The 14,887-nt window shown below is 34.0% G+C and overlaps 1 protein-coding gene across 8 annotated transcripts in view; it reads right to left on the bottom strand.

Annotated features, from left to right (window-relative positions):
- Window positions 1-14,887, bottom strand: part of MYOF (myoferlin) — a 69,724-nt gene that overhangs the window by 27,371 nt on the left and 27,466 nt on the right. For 5 of the 8 annotated variants that reach the window (XM_032190755.1, XM_032190751.1, XM_032190750.1 and 2 more), the window contains 14 exons: window positions 14,662-14,777; window positions 13,424-13,550; window positions 12,572-12,675; window positions 11,569-11,637; window positions 11,412-11,455; window positions 10,479-10,561; window positions 8,285-8,335; window positions 6,381-6,505; window positions 5,807-5,923; window positions 5,285-5,462; window positions 4,322-4,446; window positions 3,685-3,791; window positions 1,328-1,520; window positions 131-286 (listed from right to left, as the gene is read on the bottom strand). In XM_032190755.1, the coding sequence (XP_032046646.1) occupies window positions 131-286; window positions 1,328-1,520; window positions 3,685-3,791; window positions 4,322-4,446; window positions 5,285-5,462; window positions 5,807-5,923; window positions 6,381-6,505; window positions 8,285-8,335; window positions 10,479-10,561; window positions 11,412-11,455; window positions 11,569-11,637; window positions 12,572-12,675; window positions 13,424-13,550; window positions 14,662-14,777 (1,595 nt within the window). The remainder of the gene's footprint in view (window positions 1-130; window positions 287-1,327; window positions 1,521-3,684; window positions 3,792-4,321; window positions 4,447-5,284; window positions 5,463-5,806; window positions 5,924-6,380; window positions 6,506-8,284; window positions 8,336-10,478; window positions 10,562-11,411; window positions 11,456-11,568; window positions 11,638-12,571; window positions 12,676-13,423; window positions 13,551-14,661; window positions 14,778-14,887) is intronic. The other 3 variants (XM_032190752.1, XM_032190756.1, XM_032190757.1) reach the window with 1 other exon arrangement.

Genomic DNA, 14,887 nt, shown 5'->3' with positions numbered 1-14,887 from the left:
TGCTCAGAATTTTGATACCTCATTGTTTCATTGTTTGGAATTTGCTCGCATGTTCCATGCACAACATTGCAGTTTAGGGAGTTAAAGTTACAAAATGATTTTGGGGGGGGGGGGGGGGAGGAGGAAGTACCTTTAAGAAGATTGTTTGGGTCTTTCCACAATATTTACCAGATGATTCAGGGCTTGTGGTGGAATACAGCACTTGGTGTGCAGGAACACGAGCATACGCCAGTCTTTTCTCCCCTCGGATCATCCATATGATTACATCAGGCATACTGTTTTGTGGCTGTGGATTATTTGCGTGGAAAAGAAAGTAAAAGTTGGTAATTAGTAGGAAGTTAAACTAACCTAATGCTTAGACAACAGCAACGTAGGCTAGTTATGGTCAAACAGATCTCCCATGTAAGAATCAATACTAAACATGATAATGTTTATGTTAATAAACATTATGATAATGTTTAATGATAAATGGCGGAAACTGTTTTACTTTGTAAGCAATACAATTCATAGTTCTGGAACAATCATTGAAAATACCATTAAGATTGCTGGAAAACAAGATGCTCTTGTTAAGAGATTTGTTTCCTACATCTTTTGAGATTTTATTTAGAAATATGCTGTGACCCAATTCATTTACAGTGACTACAGTGACTGATTCCAATTCCTAAAAATTTGTTTTGATGTGGTACACATTTAAATGCTTGTAATGCTTGCATGCTAAGGGTAGATCATCTTAAGACTTTTCGCAGCAAACAAATACTACTTTTTTTTTTTTGCAGGTTTGTCCACACCTTTGTATACTACCTTCCAAATTAAGTTTTTGTTTTTGTTTTAATAAAAATAAAAAAAAAAACAAAGCAGAAATGACAAAGAAAAAAGCACAATATTTCATTAAAGCCAATTATTAGAGATAATTAAAAAAAATAATAATGCAGATATTTAAGACTTAAGACATTACTGAAAATTCAAAAAACTACGTTAGAAGTTATGAGCTGCAGAATTACTACATATATCCTACAGTTCCCAAACCAGCAAGGTGACTTGAAAATCTGGAGGAAAATAAAGGGCAAAATACTGCCACCTTGTACAGGTAAGAGTCTATTCTAATTCTACAAGTCAGTGGTTATTTCCAAACTTACATTCTCAGTGAAGTCTGATAACAACCTAGAACAATACGTTCAAGTAACAGAGGCACACATATTTACTTTCACAGCATCTAAAATTTCTGTTCTAAATAGGGGGGATATTGCTTGATCAGCATTGAACATCACACCAGTTTGTGCTGGATGGCTTCTTCTAAACTACCTGAATAGTACTGTATAGTACTAACCTCTTCACTCAGTTGAAGTAATTTATCCAACCAATCCTCAATTTCTGTCAAAGTGGCTTTCACATCAGTAGCTTCATTTCTCATCCTTGTTGCTGCTTCTCCAATCTGTTTGAGAGACTTCAGGCGCAGTTTTTCTATCTGAGTGTCAAGGACTGTAATATTAGATTTGCCTTCTATGAGGGGAAATGGTTTACTAAAAAGAAAAATTATTGTCGTGGTTAATAATCTAAGTGGATTTTATTCAGCCATACACTAAACGTAGACATGCATAAAGCAGCAAGAGATTGAGTGCTACTATTTTCTTTGATTGAAAACCACCAAATTAGAAATGTCTCTGCATCTATTTCTGCAGAGACTTCCAACTGAGAAAGCATTTACAGTAAGAAATGTAAGAAATGCTGTGCTAGGAAGCATGAATATAAAATAGCTTGAGGTTTATGCTTTATGCTTTAATGTACTTTTTGCTAACCAAATCAAGCAAAATCCATTTCCCTGTATATGCAAATCAGAAAATTGTCTCAGAACGTACACCTCAATGAGTTCCCTCAGACCAAGATTAGGATCTTTTCTTTCACTGAAATGTAAATTCTCAGAAATTCAATATAAAAATACAGGTTGTATTTATGACTATGAGAGCTATCTAACTCTTTGGCAACAAAACATGGAAAAACTCTAAAACAAATCCATGACACAGAACTTTCAGTCACTAGAGGGCAGAGTACGCTGTTTAATGGAATCAAGAAATACTATAGCATTGTAGTAGGGCCCAGAAAAAAAAGTGTGTGTTTTGTGTTTCCTTTTTTTTTTTTTTTTTTTTTCTTTTTGAGGTAGTTTGATGAAAAGGCAGCTTTTCAAAGACCAATGACTGTATTCCTTCAATAGATTTCATTAAAAGGTCTCTAATATGATGAGTAAAAAATAATGAAAAAAATCCAGAGACCCTGCCAAGTTTAGAAAGGATGATACTCCTTTGACCTAGTTTTAATAACAAGCCATGTATTTCCGACTCTGACTCCGGAAAACCTTATTACTGACTGTTGCACTTACCAGTATAGTTAGTTCTGCTAATCTGAATGCAAATGCTGCCTGCCCTGGGTTAAAGTATTTACACTTGATTCAAATGTACCAGGTCAGAACTTCCAGAAAGTCATCACATTCCAGGTTTGAAAGAGTTTTCAGTGCACCATTTAAATTTCTACTCTATTTAAAACTTTAACATGACAAAAGAATGTGTTTCATGAATTCAACCCAGGGTATTATACCTTTGGGACAGCTTTCATGTGTTTCCTGAAAACACCATAGAGGGCATTGTATCTTGCACACTATAGGAAGCTAATGTGATGTGATTGATATATCCGGGTGCTAATGCTATTTAATAAAATAATAGCCTCAATAACAGTGCAGATACGTCAGAGGATGGCTTGTTATAACTGATACAAGGCCTCGAGTTCTTTCATTCTCCGGATGGCTTCATGCAACAATAGTTTGCCCTTCACATTTTACTTTCCTAAAGTATGTCAATTTTTTCTCTGATTTTTCTGTATGAAAGCATGCATTCTATAAAGTTACTAGTTTATATTTTGACATAAGCTTTCTATAATAAATTTGCTTATGTATATTGGCTTCCATTGCATTTGCTTTTTCCTATGTTCATTTTTATTTTGGCTCTTCAGCTTGATAAATTAGTTCTCTCATGTCATGTTTTCTGTTATTTTCTCTAATGAATAATAACTGTTCTCTCATTTTTCCTTTCCTTTTCTCCTTCTTTTTCTCATACAATTCCTTCCTTCCTCCTTTTAAACCCTAAGTGGCAACTCCTATTGCCTTCTCAGACCACTCCTACACATACAGACATGTTGACTAAAGGATCCCTCAAAAACATCATCTTTATGGCCCTTAAGCTCTAAACTGCTTTTATATTTTTTTTTGTTCTGTGCTCACCAGAAAATAATGAAATTTCTTCCTTCTTCAGTTTCACAAATAACTTTGAAATTTAGTAAACAAAACGTACATGAGGAATTCTAAAGAAGGAATGGTGACAGAAAGACAGCAGAGAGCCACAGTTTCACATTTGCAGAGTAACTCTTATTTTTTTTTCTTTCAAGACATGCTGTTTTACGACTGTCAGTGACTAAGAATAGAGAATGATAAAACTAGACAGATGACTTCACTGGCAATATCTGTGCTGCTTTACTACTTTCAGAGACTTGGAATTGCAGTTTTCAGGTCAGTTCATAGCAGTAATCAGTTTTATAGTCCTTAGAATTTGCTTTCTGACTTAGTAAAGGCAACAGAGAAGATTCCAAGCAGGCCTAGAATGATAAGGCAGCAGATAAAAAAGAACAAGGTACTTTTACCTTGTATCTTCTGTAAGTTCATCAATCAGCTTCAACCACATCTCAGCTAATCGGTTTTCAGAAATTTTAGCCTGCATTCCTGATTTTAAGGTGGTTAAGTTGGATTGCTGTGGAATTTAAAATGAAAGGATTTATATTTACAGTCTTCCATCATGATATTATAGTCAACTCAATTTTTAAGACTTTATTTGATCTCACTTATTTGTATGTATAAATCCCAAATCAAAAAAGACTAAGATGTTCAAACTTGATACACATTTAAGAGGACTCTGTATATTCCTTCACACTTTATTTAACACCATATAATGTTGCACCTAACTTCCAAATCAATTACAGTTCCACGAACTTAACATGTCCCTAACTAAGACGACTTCCTACCTGTGGGAATTTCCTGCATATTCAAGCATGAGAGCCTTGGTTCTTGTCAGAATACACTACTATGATTAGAAGTGCCATTTGTGACACTGTTCTATGTTTAATTTTGAATAGGAAAAAAGGAATTAAAGAAGAAAAATTTCCACAATTTGTTAAAATGTCGCTTTTGATTATACCTCAGTTTTTTTCTTTAAAAACAAACAAACAAACAAACAAACAAAAAAGCACACAGAAAACCATATCAGCAAAAAGAGTTACTTACCAGTCTTTCAACCATATTTAGGATTACATTCACAGGGTCTAATCTATGGCTTATGTCCTCCCAAAAGGAAGTCAGCGTTACCACTGGCTTTGTGTTCGCCCATGGCAAATAGTAATAATAATTACCTGGTGTGAAACATCTGTATGTTAGAACTCATGGCAGGGACACATAGTGTACATTGTACAAGTTGCTCTTATGCACTACAATTCACAATGAATGCACGTGCTAGTCCAAACTTATCGAAGAATATAATTTTTTCGGCCAACAGAACATCTGCTGAATGTTAAGCTTTTACCTCAAAGTGTTTCAAAATCCAGGGGATTTTTTAAATCATTAAATCATCTGTTAATATGTTCATTATTCTATCCAGTAACTTACTGATGTTGATAGAAAACTGATGTGTTTCTCTGAAATAAATTGTTCAAATAATCATTTTACCAGAGTAAAACTGATCACTTCATTTCATAGGCAGAAAAAATAATTCCTGCTGTTTGCATTTAATAAAACAAAACTTAAAGGCAAAACATATTTTTTTTTTCTGATTTGGGTAGGTTGTATTCTTCTAGGCTGCCAGACCCCTGGTTAAAAAAAATAAGTTTTTATTATTTTTTAAATCCGATGTTCTGATGGTATTTTTCCCATCTTAATCCCTAGCTTTTAGATACCTGTAAAATACTGTGATTTGTATTCTTGCTAGTTTTCTTGTCCACATCTAGTGCATAGTCAAAGATCTCACTGAATTCTACAAAAAAACCTTTAATACCATCAGTAGGCTTTGCAGTGTTTATTAACAAAATGTAACTTTTCATCAAAGTTGATGAGGAACCAAACATTATTTTCTGACACATTTTCGGTAATTTTTACTGGGGTAAGAACTGTCATTCCAAAGCTAGAGAATAAACACCCTGCACCTTCAAAGGAGACCTTTACATGGCTTTATCCCCATACCAGCAGCATACTTACCGTCAAAAACAGCACGACTGTACTGAGTTGTTGATGCCAAAGGTTTACAGGTAGTATCAAACTTGTTGCCATAGTTACCAATGCTAACTTCAAACTGGATAGGCTCGCCAGTGTCTTGCAGCATGGTAGCAGAATGAAACACAGCAGCCAAGCAGAACTTTCGTCTGCGCTGGTATTTCTACAACAAGAACCTTGGAAGTTGTATTGACATATTTCTAAAATAGAATCCACTATCACAGAAAACGGTAATACTTTTTTCAACGGAAATAATTATTTTAATATTTTTGCTAGTTTCTGAGATGCACCAAAAGTCTGTATCTGTCGCATAAAAAATTACTGTTTGAGATTATAAAAACGTCTCAACATGTCATGCTGCCAGGGTCTGACATTTTTGTAACCACACCATAAAAAAGCACCTCTTAATTCTAAGATTCAACTCAACTGCTTCAATTTTTAAGTCAAACCATTCTCCAAAACTAACCTGACAAGGTTACCAACAGTGACAGTAAAACAAGAATTTACCTCAACAACCAGTATGTCATCATTAGGAATCATGTCTAACTTTTTATTAACAGGTTTGCTTTCAAGTACTGTTGATAGCTCAACCAGAATTCTCCCTCTGTAAGCAACTCCTTCTCCCTGTAAAATAGTGAGACATTTAATCCAGTTTTATACCTTTCTCCTAAAATAACATAATCTTTCTTTAGCTGTACATGCTTCTAGCTTCACTTAAGTGTTCTCAAAGCTTCTGCAGGGGTATGTAAATATGTATTTGAACAAATGAAATAAACAAGTTAGGATTAATGAATACTGGAAGCAAGAAAAATATATGTAAGAAAAAAAGTCAGATAAGAATAAATGCATGTAGAGGTGCAGATAGTGAAAATTACCAAAACCACTGCTGCTCCTTCAAAAAATACATTACAAAACATAATATTATATCATCCTACCTTGCTAATCTTAAATCCAAATTGTTATTCAAAAAGAAACACCAAAGGTAGCATAATGTGAAACAAGCATTAAAATGAATGAATTCGTTAATTAAAAACAATTGGGTTTAATCTTTTTATTGAAAACAATGAATAAAGAAACTGACCTTTCCAAAGTTTAATTCATCGTATGGATCTGGGAATCCAGTGTATTCTCTTGGACTTCCATAAAAGTTTAGGTAACAAGGCCCAAATGTTGGTAAAAAGCCAACTTCCGTTTCTCCAGTGTTTGCTAACAGGAAAACATCAACATTTTATTTTTGTTAATAATTCAGATCCAGAAAAGCAATCACCATTACTTCGAAACCCAACAGAACAAATGTTAGATGTTAGTCAGTATTAGTTATTAGTGAAATAAGAACACTATTTCTGGGTATGCGATATGAATTTAAAGTAGTTATATCAATTACTGTAATTTCTTCCTAACTTCCTCTGTCCTTGTACAGTATTTACAATATACTACTTCATACAGTAAAAAACCCCACAGAATAAACAGAACTTCTGCCCCAATCCGAATATCAGGTCTTCATTAATATGAAAGAGTAATATACTCTTATGTTAATGGAAAAACATCTTTTATAGAAATAAATGAAACTGAGTAACATGAAATTTGCATTCACTTAAGTGCACAGGTCATTACTGTTCTCGCTAAACAGCTACAATAAAGATACAAGCCATATCACAAAAATCTAGTATTTAGCAAAATGAATCCTACTGTTTCTAATGTAGTATATTTTTTCTGTGATTATACTTCATGGTAAAACACAGACTACCGTAGACTCTTTAATTGCTACAGTGCAGAACACTGCACAAACTACCTTTTAAATAAGTTAGAATTCATGCAAGATTGACAGTTTGCAAACTGAGTTAATTCTCAGTTAATTACTATAACAATAAGCTCCATTTTATATCCTATTTTTATTCCACAACTAAGAAAAAGGACTGCATAGTTATGACCAAACAGGAAAGGTTCTATAATCCATTTCTTGCTGTTTCCTAACTCTCATCTTGTTTAAATGATCCTGGTGTAAAAAATATCAGAGTCAGGTTCTAAACTTTGCAACATAAATCACTTAGAATAATCTGCAGCACAATGAATGACACATTTATCACAGCAAAGGATAGCTGAGGTAAGAAGGTGAAAATAAAGGGTTATGATTGCCACAGCGACTAATAAGTGACAGAAATTAATAATAAAAATTAATGTAATGCCTTGATATTGATACTTTTCTGTCAACAAAGACATTTAAAATCTGCAAAATATGAAATAAAGATTTTCACTTCTCTATCTTGCATTCTTTTGCCCTTTTTATTTATTTATTTATTTATTTATTGACATTTAGAAAGCTTATGGTCACATATTACAGAAAGCAATTTCAAAACACTACTTCAGCCTTCAATTTAAAATTACTTTATTACAAAAGAAAAATTATAAACAAAGTATCTGGGTGAATGAATGTGTTTGTTACCTTTGACCTGTACTCCAACTTTCTTCTCACTACATCAATATTTAACACAAAATCTTTCAAAACTGGATCTTAACCTATAAAGTTACATCAAGCCATCTCTGCACAGGTTGTAACAGAATCAGATTTCATTTTTTCAAACTTATGCAGCTATCTAAGCATAATCAAAGCAAGCACTAATTATTTTATGCAGTTATTTACTTCTGTACAGCTCTGAAGCTAGAAACATAGCTTTGATCTCACAGCTATGTTAAAAATTGTAAGCCATTGTTAGAGCACTTTAAAATTGAAGAGACTGCATAGTCAACTCTAAAACACAGCCTGAAGCACCAGCCAAACAGAAATATTTTCAAACCAGTTCCAGTGCCGAAACTGTTTTATAAAGTTAGCAGTGTTTGATACTTTCTAATAACAATTGTGAAGTCCTTCACACAATTAAATAAATAAATATATATATACACACACACATATATATATTTTAAGATGATGCATTTTCTCAAGCAATACTTCTGTTTGGGCAACGGAAAGAAAAAGCAGTAACAGACCAAGATATAAACCTTCATATGATGAAGCCCCAGTTCCCGAAGATGAAAATTCTATATTATAAAAAGAGAAGATGTTACGTGACAGGAGACAATGACATTTAAAAATAAATAAAACAAGAAGCCACCTGCTTTAAAAATACAGCTAAAGGCCTGAGGAAAAAAATAAAACTCAAGTGGGCTAGAATTTTGTTTCCTGATTACAATAACAAAGGTACTACTTTTTTTTGTACAAATCCCCAAGAAAAAAAAAATGAAAAAAGCATATAGCATATAGCTAACCCAAGAGATAACTCTTTTGTTGCCTGTTTCAGATTTGTACAGTCCCCCTCTCCCATTATAAAAAATAAAATAAGAAAACCACTACATTTCATAGCCCATTAGGATGTCCTTATTTACTGAACTAGCTCAGTTTCCCAGTCCCTTAGAAGCTAGAACAGGCTTCAAGCACTGATCTCCTGGAAAGATTACCAACTGGCATTTTACACAGAAATGGCCATTCCAATGTCAATACTTCAATAGAGAATCTACTTAGATTGATAAGCAAGGTATGACTCAGCAGCAGTTCAAGTTGCATATTCCTGTGAGTAGCACAAGTGATTTCTCCACAACTGAATTTTCCCCAACAGCCCAGTCTTTCTATCTTTAACTTCCCATTGCCTTTTTCTATAACCTTTGCTTTTGCCTCTGATTGTGTATGGGATACACGAAAACAATATTTGCACAAAGCTGTACTTTCAACAGCAAATACTTTGAAGGGGGATGAATTATAAGCCTGAGGTTATCTGACTGAAAACACACTTCCATCTGATAAGATAATTAAATACTTGCTCAAGTCACTGCAGAACTGGAGCCACTCCTTTTGTTTTTAAACTCCTGACATAGCTACCAACTCAAGGACAAACTAGTCTGTTTTCAGACAACATGCATGTATTATATGTGTTTCATAAACACAACAGAAAAAACAGTAATTTAGATCCTTATTGTGGAAATGGTTTTCTGTCAGTGTTCTACAAGCACTAAGTACGCAAATAAATAAATGTAAAGTCTGTTCAAGTCTGTACTTTATCATATTGTATAGACACCTAATATGCCACACTACGTATATTAAAACGCAATTTTTTTTCTGGCTAAGTAACACAATAATTGTCACGGAGCTGGCTCAGTTGTATGAGAGATTCTGCTATAAAAATAAGATGGGATTATAGAAGTAGATCACCAGGAAATTATTAATAAAATGTTCACAACATTGTATTAGAACAGAAAAATAACAGGAAATGTGTAATTTAATGTTTCCCAAAATCTTGGCACAAAACTCCTTCTTACAACATTGTAAAGAATTGTTTTATTGAAAAGCTATAGTCTAACAAGGTCAACACATTAAGAACTTCATATCCTGCCTAACAAAATTTGTTTTCTTGCAGTTAATCAGTTCTGCCTTTTAATCTTTATGGAATCACAAATCTAGTCACCTAAACTGAAGCACGTAAGCAAGTTCTCTGCAATCATAGTATTGCAGACATTCCATTAGTTCATTGAATCTACTAAAACAAGGGCTACTTAATAGTTATGTGCAGCGCTCATATGATGAGAGGCAGTGCCAATTTCTATAAAGCTGCTGATCAAAGCAGTGACTGATCCAACTCCTCCCCCCCAACATCTGAAAGCAGTATAAAGGAAATGCACAGGTGGTTCTAGATCATTCCTGCAGACTAACTATTCAGGAACATTCTCCTGTTTTTAGGTTCTCTTCCCAGAGAAAGCACAGACAATCTTATAAGGTGGCAACAAAATCTTGTCCGCTAGCACCTGATGAAGTAGTGATTATGAAACAGTAACTCTGGATTGTAAATGTTGTATTAAGAATCGTAGTAAATGTATGCATCTCACTAATGACACAGAGATCACATGGTTTTCTGAAGTTGGTAAAGAACTGGTTTGCAAATTTAATTGATTGATTATCTTCGTAAGTAAAACTGATTTTTGAGGTAGTTACTGCAATTTAATGATGTGGTTTAAATGTTTTACTATTTTGAAAAGTCTCACTGTGTGTTTTCCATGTGCATTGTTTTGAAAACTCTGGAAATAGACTATCTTGTTGCCACAGAACTGAGAAACTACAGGAAACTAGACTTTCTTAGGAGCACTGACCCTTGCTATTCCTAATACCACAAGAGAAGATAGCTGAATCAGTTACCTTCAACTTCTCCTCCAGATGAAGCAATTTTTGAGAGACTTAAATAAGTTGTTCCTACTACATCATTTTTTGTAAGACGATCCCTACAAAAAGAAAAAGATTTTAGTTAAACATAATGCTGGCCATCCTACATTGAAGCGAGACAAAGGCACTCCAAGATGGTGTATTCACATTTTGTATCACTTGGAATGCTTTAATATTACTAACAGAAGGCATTTAATTGATAATTACAAAAGTGAGCTGTATCATGAGGAAGTCATGCGAAGTACTGTAAAACTCTTTAAAAACCTGGTAGAATTTCAGTAACCAACCTAGGAGCTGCTCTGTTGAAAAAAATCATTTGCTTCTCAGGAGTACAAGTAGTCAGCAATGTGCAAACCAGAGCCCTGTGATATATTCTGCCTTCTCCCCAGAACTATGCTTAATAAGTACAATCAGATATACAGGAAGAATAGCAACTCTGTGGCTTACTAGTATTTGAACCACCTAAACCAGAACTCAAAATATGCTTAATGTTCTGAATAGCATTCAACAATACGCAAATAGGAAGATGATATGAGCATGACACATGTTTACAGAACCAGGCATTCAAGTTTTACTTGATAATATAATGGAATTAATTATTTTTTAAAACATTAGTGACCCAGTTAGTGGGCACAAAACTAAGAAAGAAAAATGACAAGTGCATGCATTAGAAACATTACATTATCACCTAACTAGCAATAGCGCTCAGTGCTCACTGTACAAAAGTAACAATATTCCCATATTATGCTAATCACACCTATTGTAAAGAAACCATATTATTAAAATTACCTAAACACTTGTTTATATACTCTTGTGGATTAAGACTCCAACAACACCTGATACTTACGGAACCAGACTTCACTTAATATAATTTATGTTGTCTAGTACTTTGATTAAGTCGTAACTCACCAGTCAACAACTGCAAGCTTTATTTTCTCACACATTGAAGGAAACTGAAAAAAGCAATGATAATAAAATAACTCATTACTTATTTCAATTCTGTAATGTTAATGCCCTAGATTCCAAAAGAATGCCAATTTTCTGAAGAAATGAGAAAAAAACTGACCTTGACTTGAAGATAAATAATTTGGTTCCACTCTGGGTTAGCATTTTTCTCAATTATGTTTGTGCAAACCTAAAAAAATAAAAATCAAATACATAGCATATCAAAGATATAACAGAAAAGCATATACTAGCTATGATTTAGGATCAATCGTATTCTAATCAGTGAGGGAGTAGTAAATGCTAAATGCTGAGAGGTTTATGCTCCAATCAGCTTTCACTTGGTAAATACTGCTAAACTGACCTACATATACGATGTTGATGGCTATTGGATGGAAAATAAAATTTTGAAACTGTGTTTAAACCTGAGGCTGGAGTTGCCTTAAAAAGAAAAAAGCTTGTTATTTCCACTAGCTACAAGAAAGATGCTTTCACACTAGTACTGATCTGTTATCACAGCAGAGAAGTAAGACATAGGAATGACCTGATTCCAGATTATTTAATGTAGATTTTAGAGAGGATGAGGAATATACTCTATGGGAAAGACTATATTAATTATTGGTAATGTCTGCTGAAGATTTCCTATGTTTACTGGGGGTGTTGACCTGATTATATAACATAATAAAGGAACACATTTTTCCTCTTGAAGAAAAAAACATTTTTCCTCTTGAAGACTGTCTAGCTATGAATATAGGCTGTGCAATTAGGCTTCAGCTCAAATTTGGTATTCTGAGGAACATGTTAGTCATAAAATGCACAAATGCTGTTAATCTGTCCAGAAAAATCTGCACTATCAGTTACAAAAACTGATCAGGAACAACCAGTAGGTAAGCAATCTGGCATACATAATTTCCTAGCATTTAATCATACATTCCTTTTCTTAGTCAACAACTTTGCACCCATTCTACTCTACCTCATAAGTTTGTCCTCATTCTAATAAGTGAACTTTAGGGCTAATACTTCTTTATTTCCATAATTTAAGTAAGCTTAAAAATGTATATTGGCATATAAATTCTGTTCTCAGGACTATGACTAACATAAAGTGATTCAGGTATTTACTCAATTACCTTTTTTCCAGCAAAGGAAACTTCTACAAAGGGATCCACCAGATTTTTCTTGTCTGCTTCTCCTCCAAATATTTCCTTGACAGTCTGTGCAAAAGCATCATCCACTGCACAGAAGTTTCAAAACAGAAGTGTTTATGCTTTCTTTTTTTTTTTTTTTTAAAAAATTATTATTATTATTTTAAACTTGCCATAGCAATCCCACCAAAATCAACCAATTTACAGATCTAGGTAGGATGATCTGATGAACAAAGTTGTGAAGAGTAAGAATCTACCAGTGAAAATTGAGAGTTTAGGCTTCGGTGAAATTTCAGTAATATAAATTTTTGAAACATTCTACGGAGTGCTCATGTGCTCCTCAATTTAGGGGCATAGTTGTATTTGAAAAAAATTTACTCAAGTTCCTGTAGACACAGTCACTTGTTGTCACAGATAAAGGAAGAAGTCATGCTAAGATGGATGAAACTGAAACATGCACTATATACTCAAACTAGACATGCACAGAACATCCAGCATACCTGCAGATCATCTGGACTCGAATCTTAACTTCTGTGATTGGACATAATCTAATGAAGATGACCACTACCTGAAGCAATGTGGCCCACTCAGCAACAGAGGAACATTACTCATCAGGTGCGTAACATTAAATTAACCATTACAAGAATTAAGTAGACTTACTGAGTATTACCAAAGAGCTTGAAATAGGCTACTTAAACCATCACAGAATTATTGGCTCAAATAATGATGTAAAACGCTCTAGATGTGTTATGTTCATGGAATGTTTCCAAACAGCTATCACAGGTATTTCTAATGGCAATCGAATACACCAATGGACAAGTAATAAGACTGATGTACTTTGTGGAATATCCTCAGCTCTGTAGATTTTGAGAAGGAAAGTGACCCATCGAAGTGCAATTCCAGCTGGTAATAACAGATTGCTCTCCACATCATCACTTTCATTATCTCTTTCCCTTTTTTCAACCTGTTGGGAGATATATTGGCACATAGTATCCGGTATGTAAGAAAGACGGAGTAATCTATAAATTTAAGGCGATTAGTTAAACTGGTGCCCACAACATCTTACAGGTAGAAGACTGTGTCAGTTTCATTATAAAGAATGAGACTTCATTGAATTATCAAACTATAAAAAATAATTATACTCAAACTATTTTATTTATATTTTAATCTCTATGCTATTCAACTGTAGAAGCCTACTACAATAACACTTCTGAAAACATCATCTGATGATCATTATTGCACTCATGCGTAAGGCCAACTGTGCAATTTTCATACCTATCTCAAGATGAATATTGTGGTAAGGAATCTAACTATAATTAGAAAATACATACAATTCTGATATAATTTACCAAAACTTACTGCTTCCTCCCTTAGAAATAAACAGGAGATCAAAAATGTCACCACAAATAACTACAAATATCCTTGTGATGTCAAGAATCATGAAGACAGCCTGATCTCTAAAGGTCCCTTCCAACCCAAAACATTCTATGATCCTATAATATTGAACGAGAAGGATATATTCCATGGTTGTAGTGACATTACATTTAACTAAGGAGTAGCAGAATGTATAAATCTTAATCAGGAATAACAGCAGTATTGGAACTACAACAGTCAAGTGAGAAAAAAGTTACAGAGAGGGCTTATTTTTTACCTTTACAAGACAACAGACAGTTAAAGACTGAATTGTTAAAAACAGTAGTTACTTTTAACATGTTTTCCTATACATCAAATTAACTCATGCCTAAACTGTAATTATTGATGGGCCTGATTTTCACCTGGTAAGTATTTGGAGCTTTCTGGTACTCAGGTTTCTCTGCAGGCTTGTCTATATTATACAGTAGTCAAGACATCCCTGAGTTAGTCCTGGAACTGATATCAGTATGCTGCTCAGTCTGATTAGATATGCTAAGAGGAATTACATATTAGCTTGCATGTGACATCAGGCTAACAGATCTGTGCTTCTTCCAGGACACAGAAGTTACATACTGCTTACAGAGGACGTTATACAGAGCTGTGAGGGGGAACATGAATTATCAACGGTAGATAAAGAAGAAAAGCATGTAAATCAAACTTACGGGTGGCTCATCTCCAGTTCCTAGGACAAACATGCTAACTTTCATATAGCCTTTAGCTCCTGAGCTTGTATCCTCAGGATCACTCAGCAAAAGCCATTTTCTCATGACTGCATGGCCTAAAAGTGAACATAAAACACCCCTAGTAACATCCATTAAATAAAGACAGAAATCAATGTCAAAGCCAACTGCTCCAAAAAGCCTACTTTATTCTACAAGTAATTATTTT

This window comes from Aythya fuligula, chromosome 7 (assembly GCF_009819795.1).
Source record: "Aythya fuligula isolate bAytFul2 chromosome 7, bAytFul2.pri, whole genome shotgun sequence".
Lineage (NCBI taxonomy): Eukaryota > Metazoa > Chordata > Aves > Anseriformes > Anatidae > Aythya > Aythya fuligula.
The sequence above is the reverse complement of the archived record's forward strand: the minus strand, read 5'-3'. Positions and strand labels throughout refer to the sequence as shown.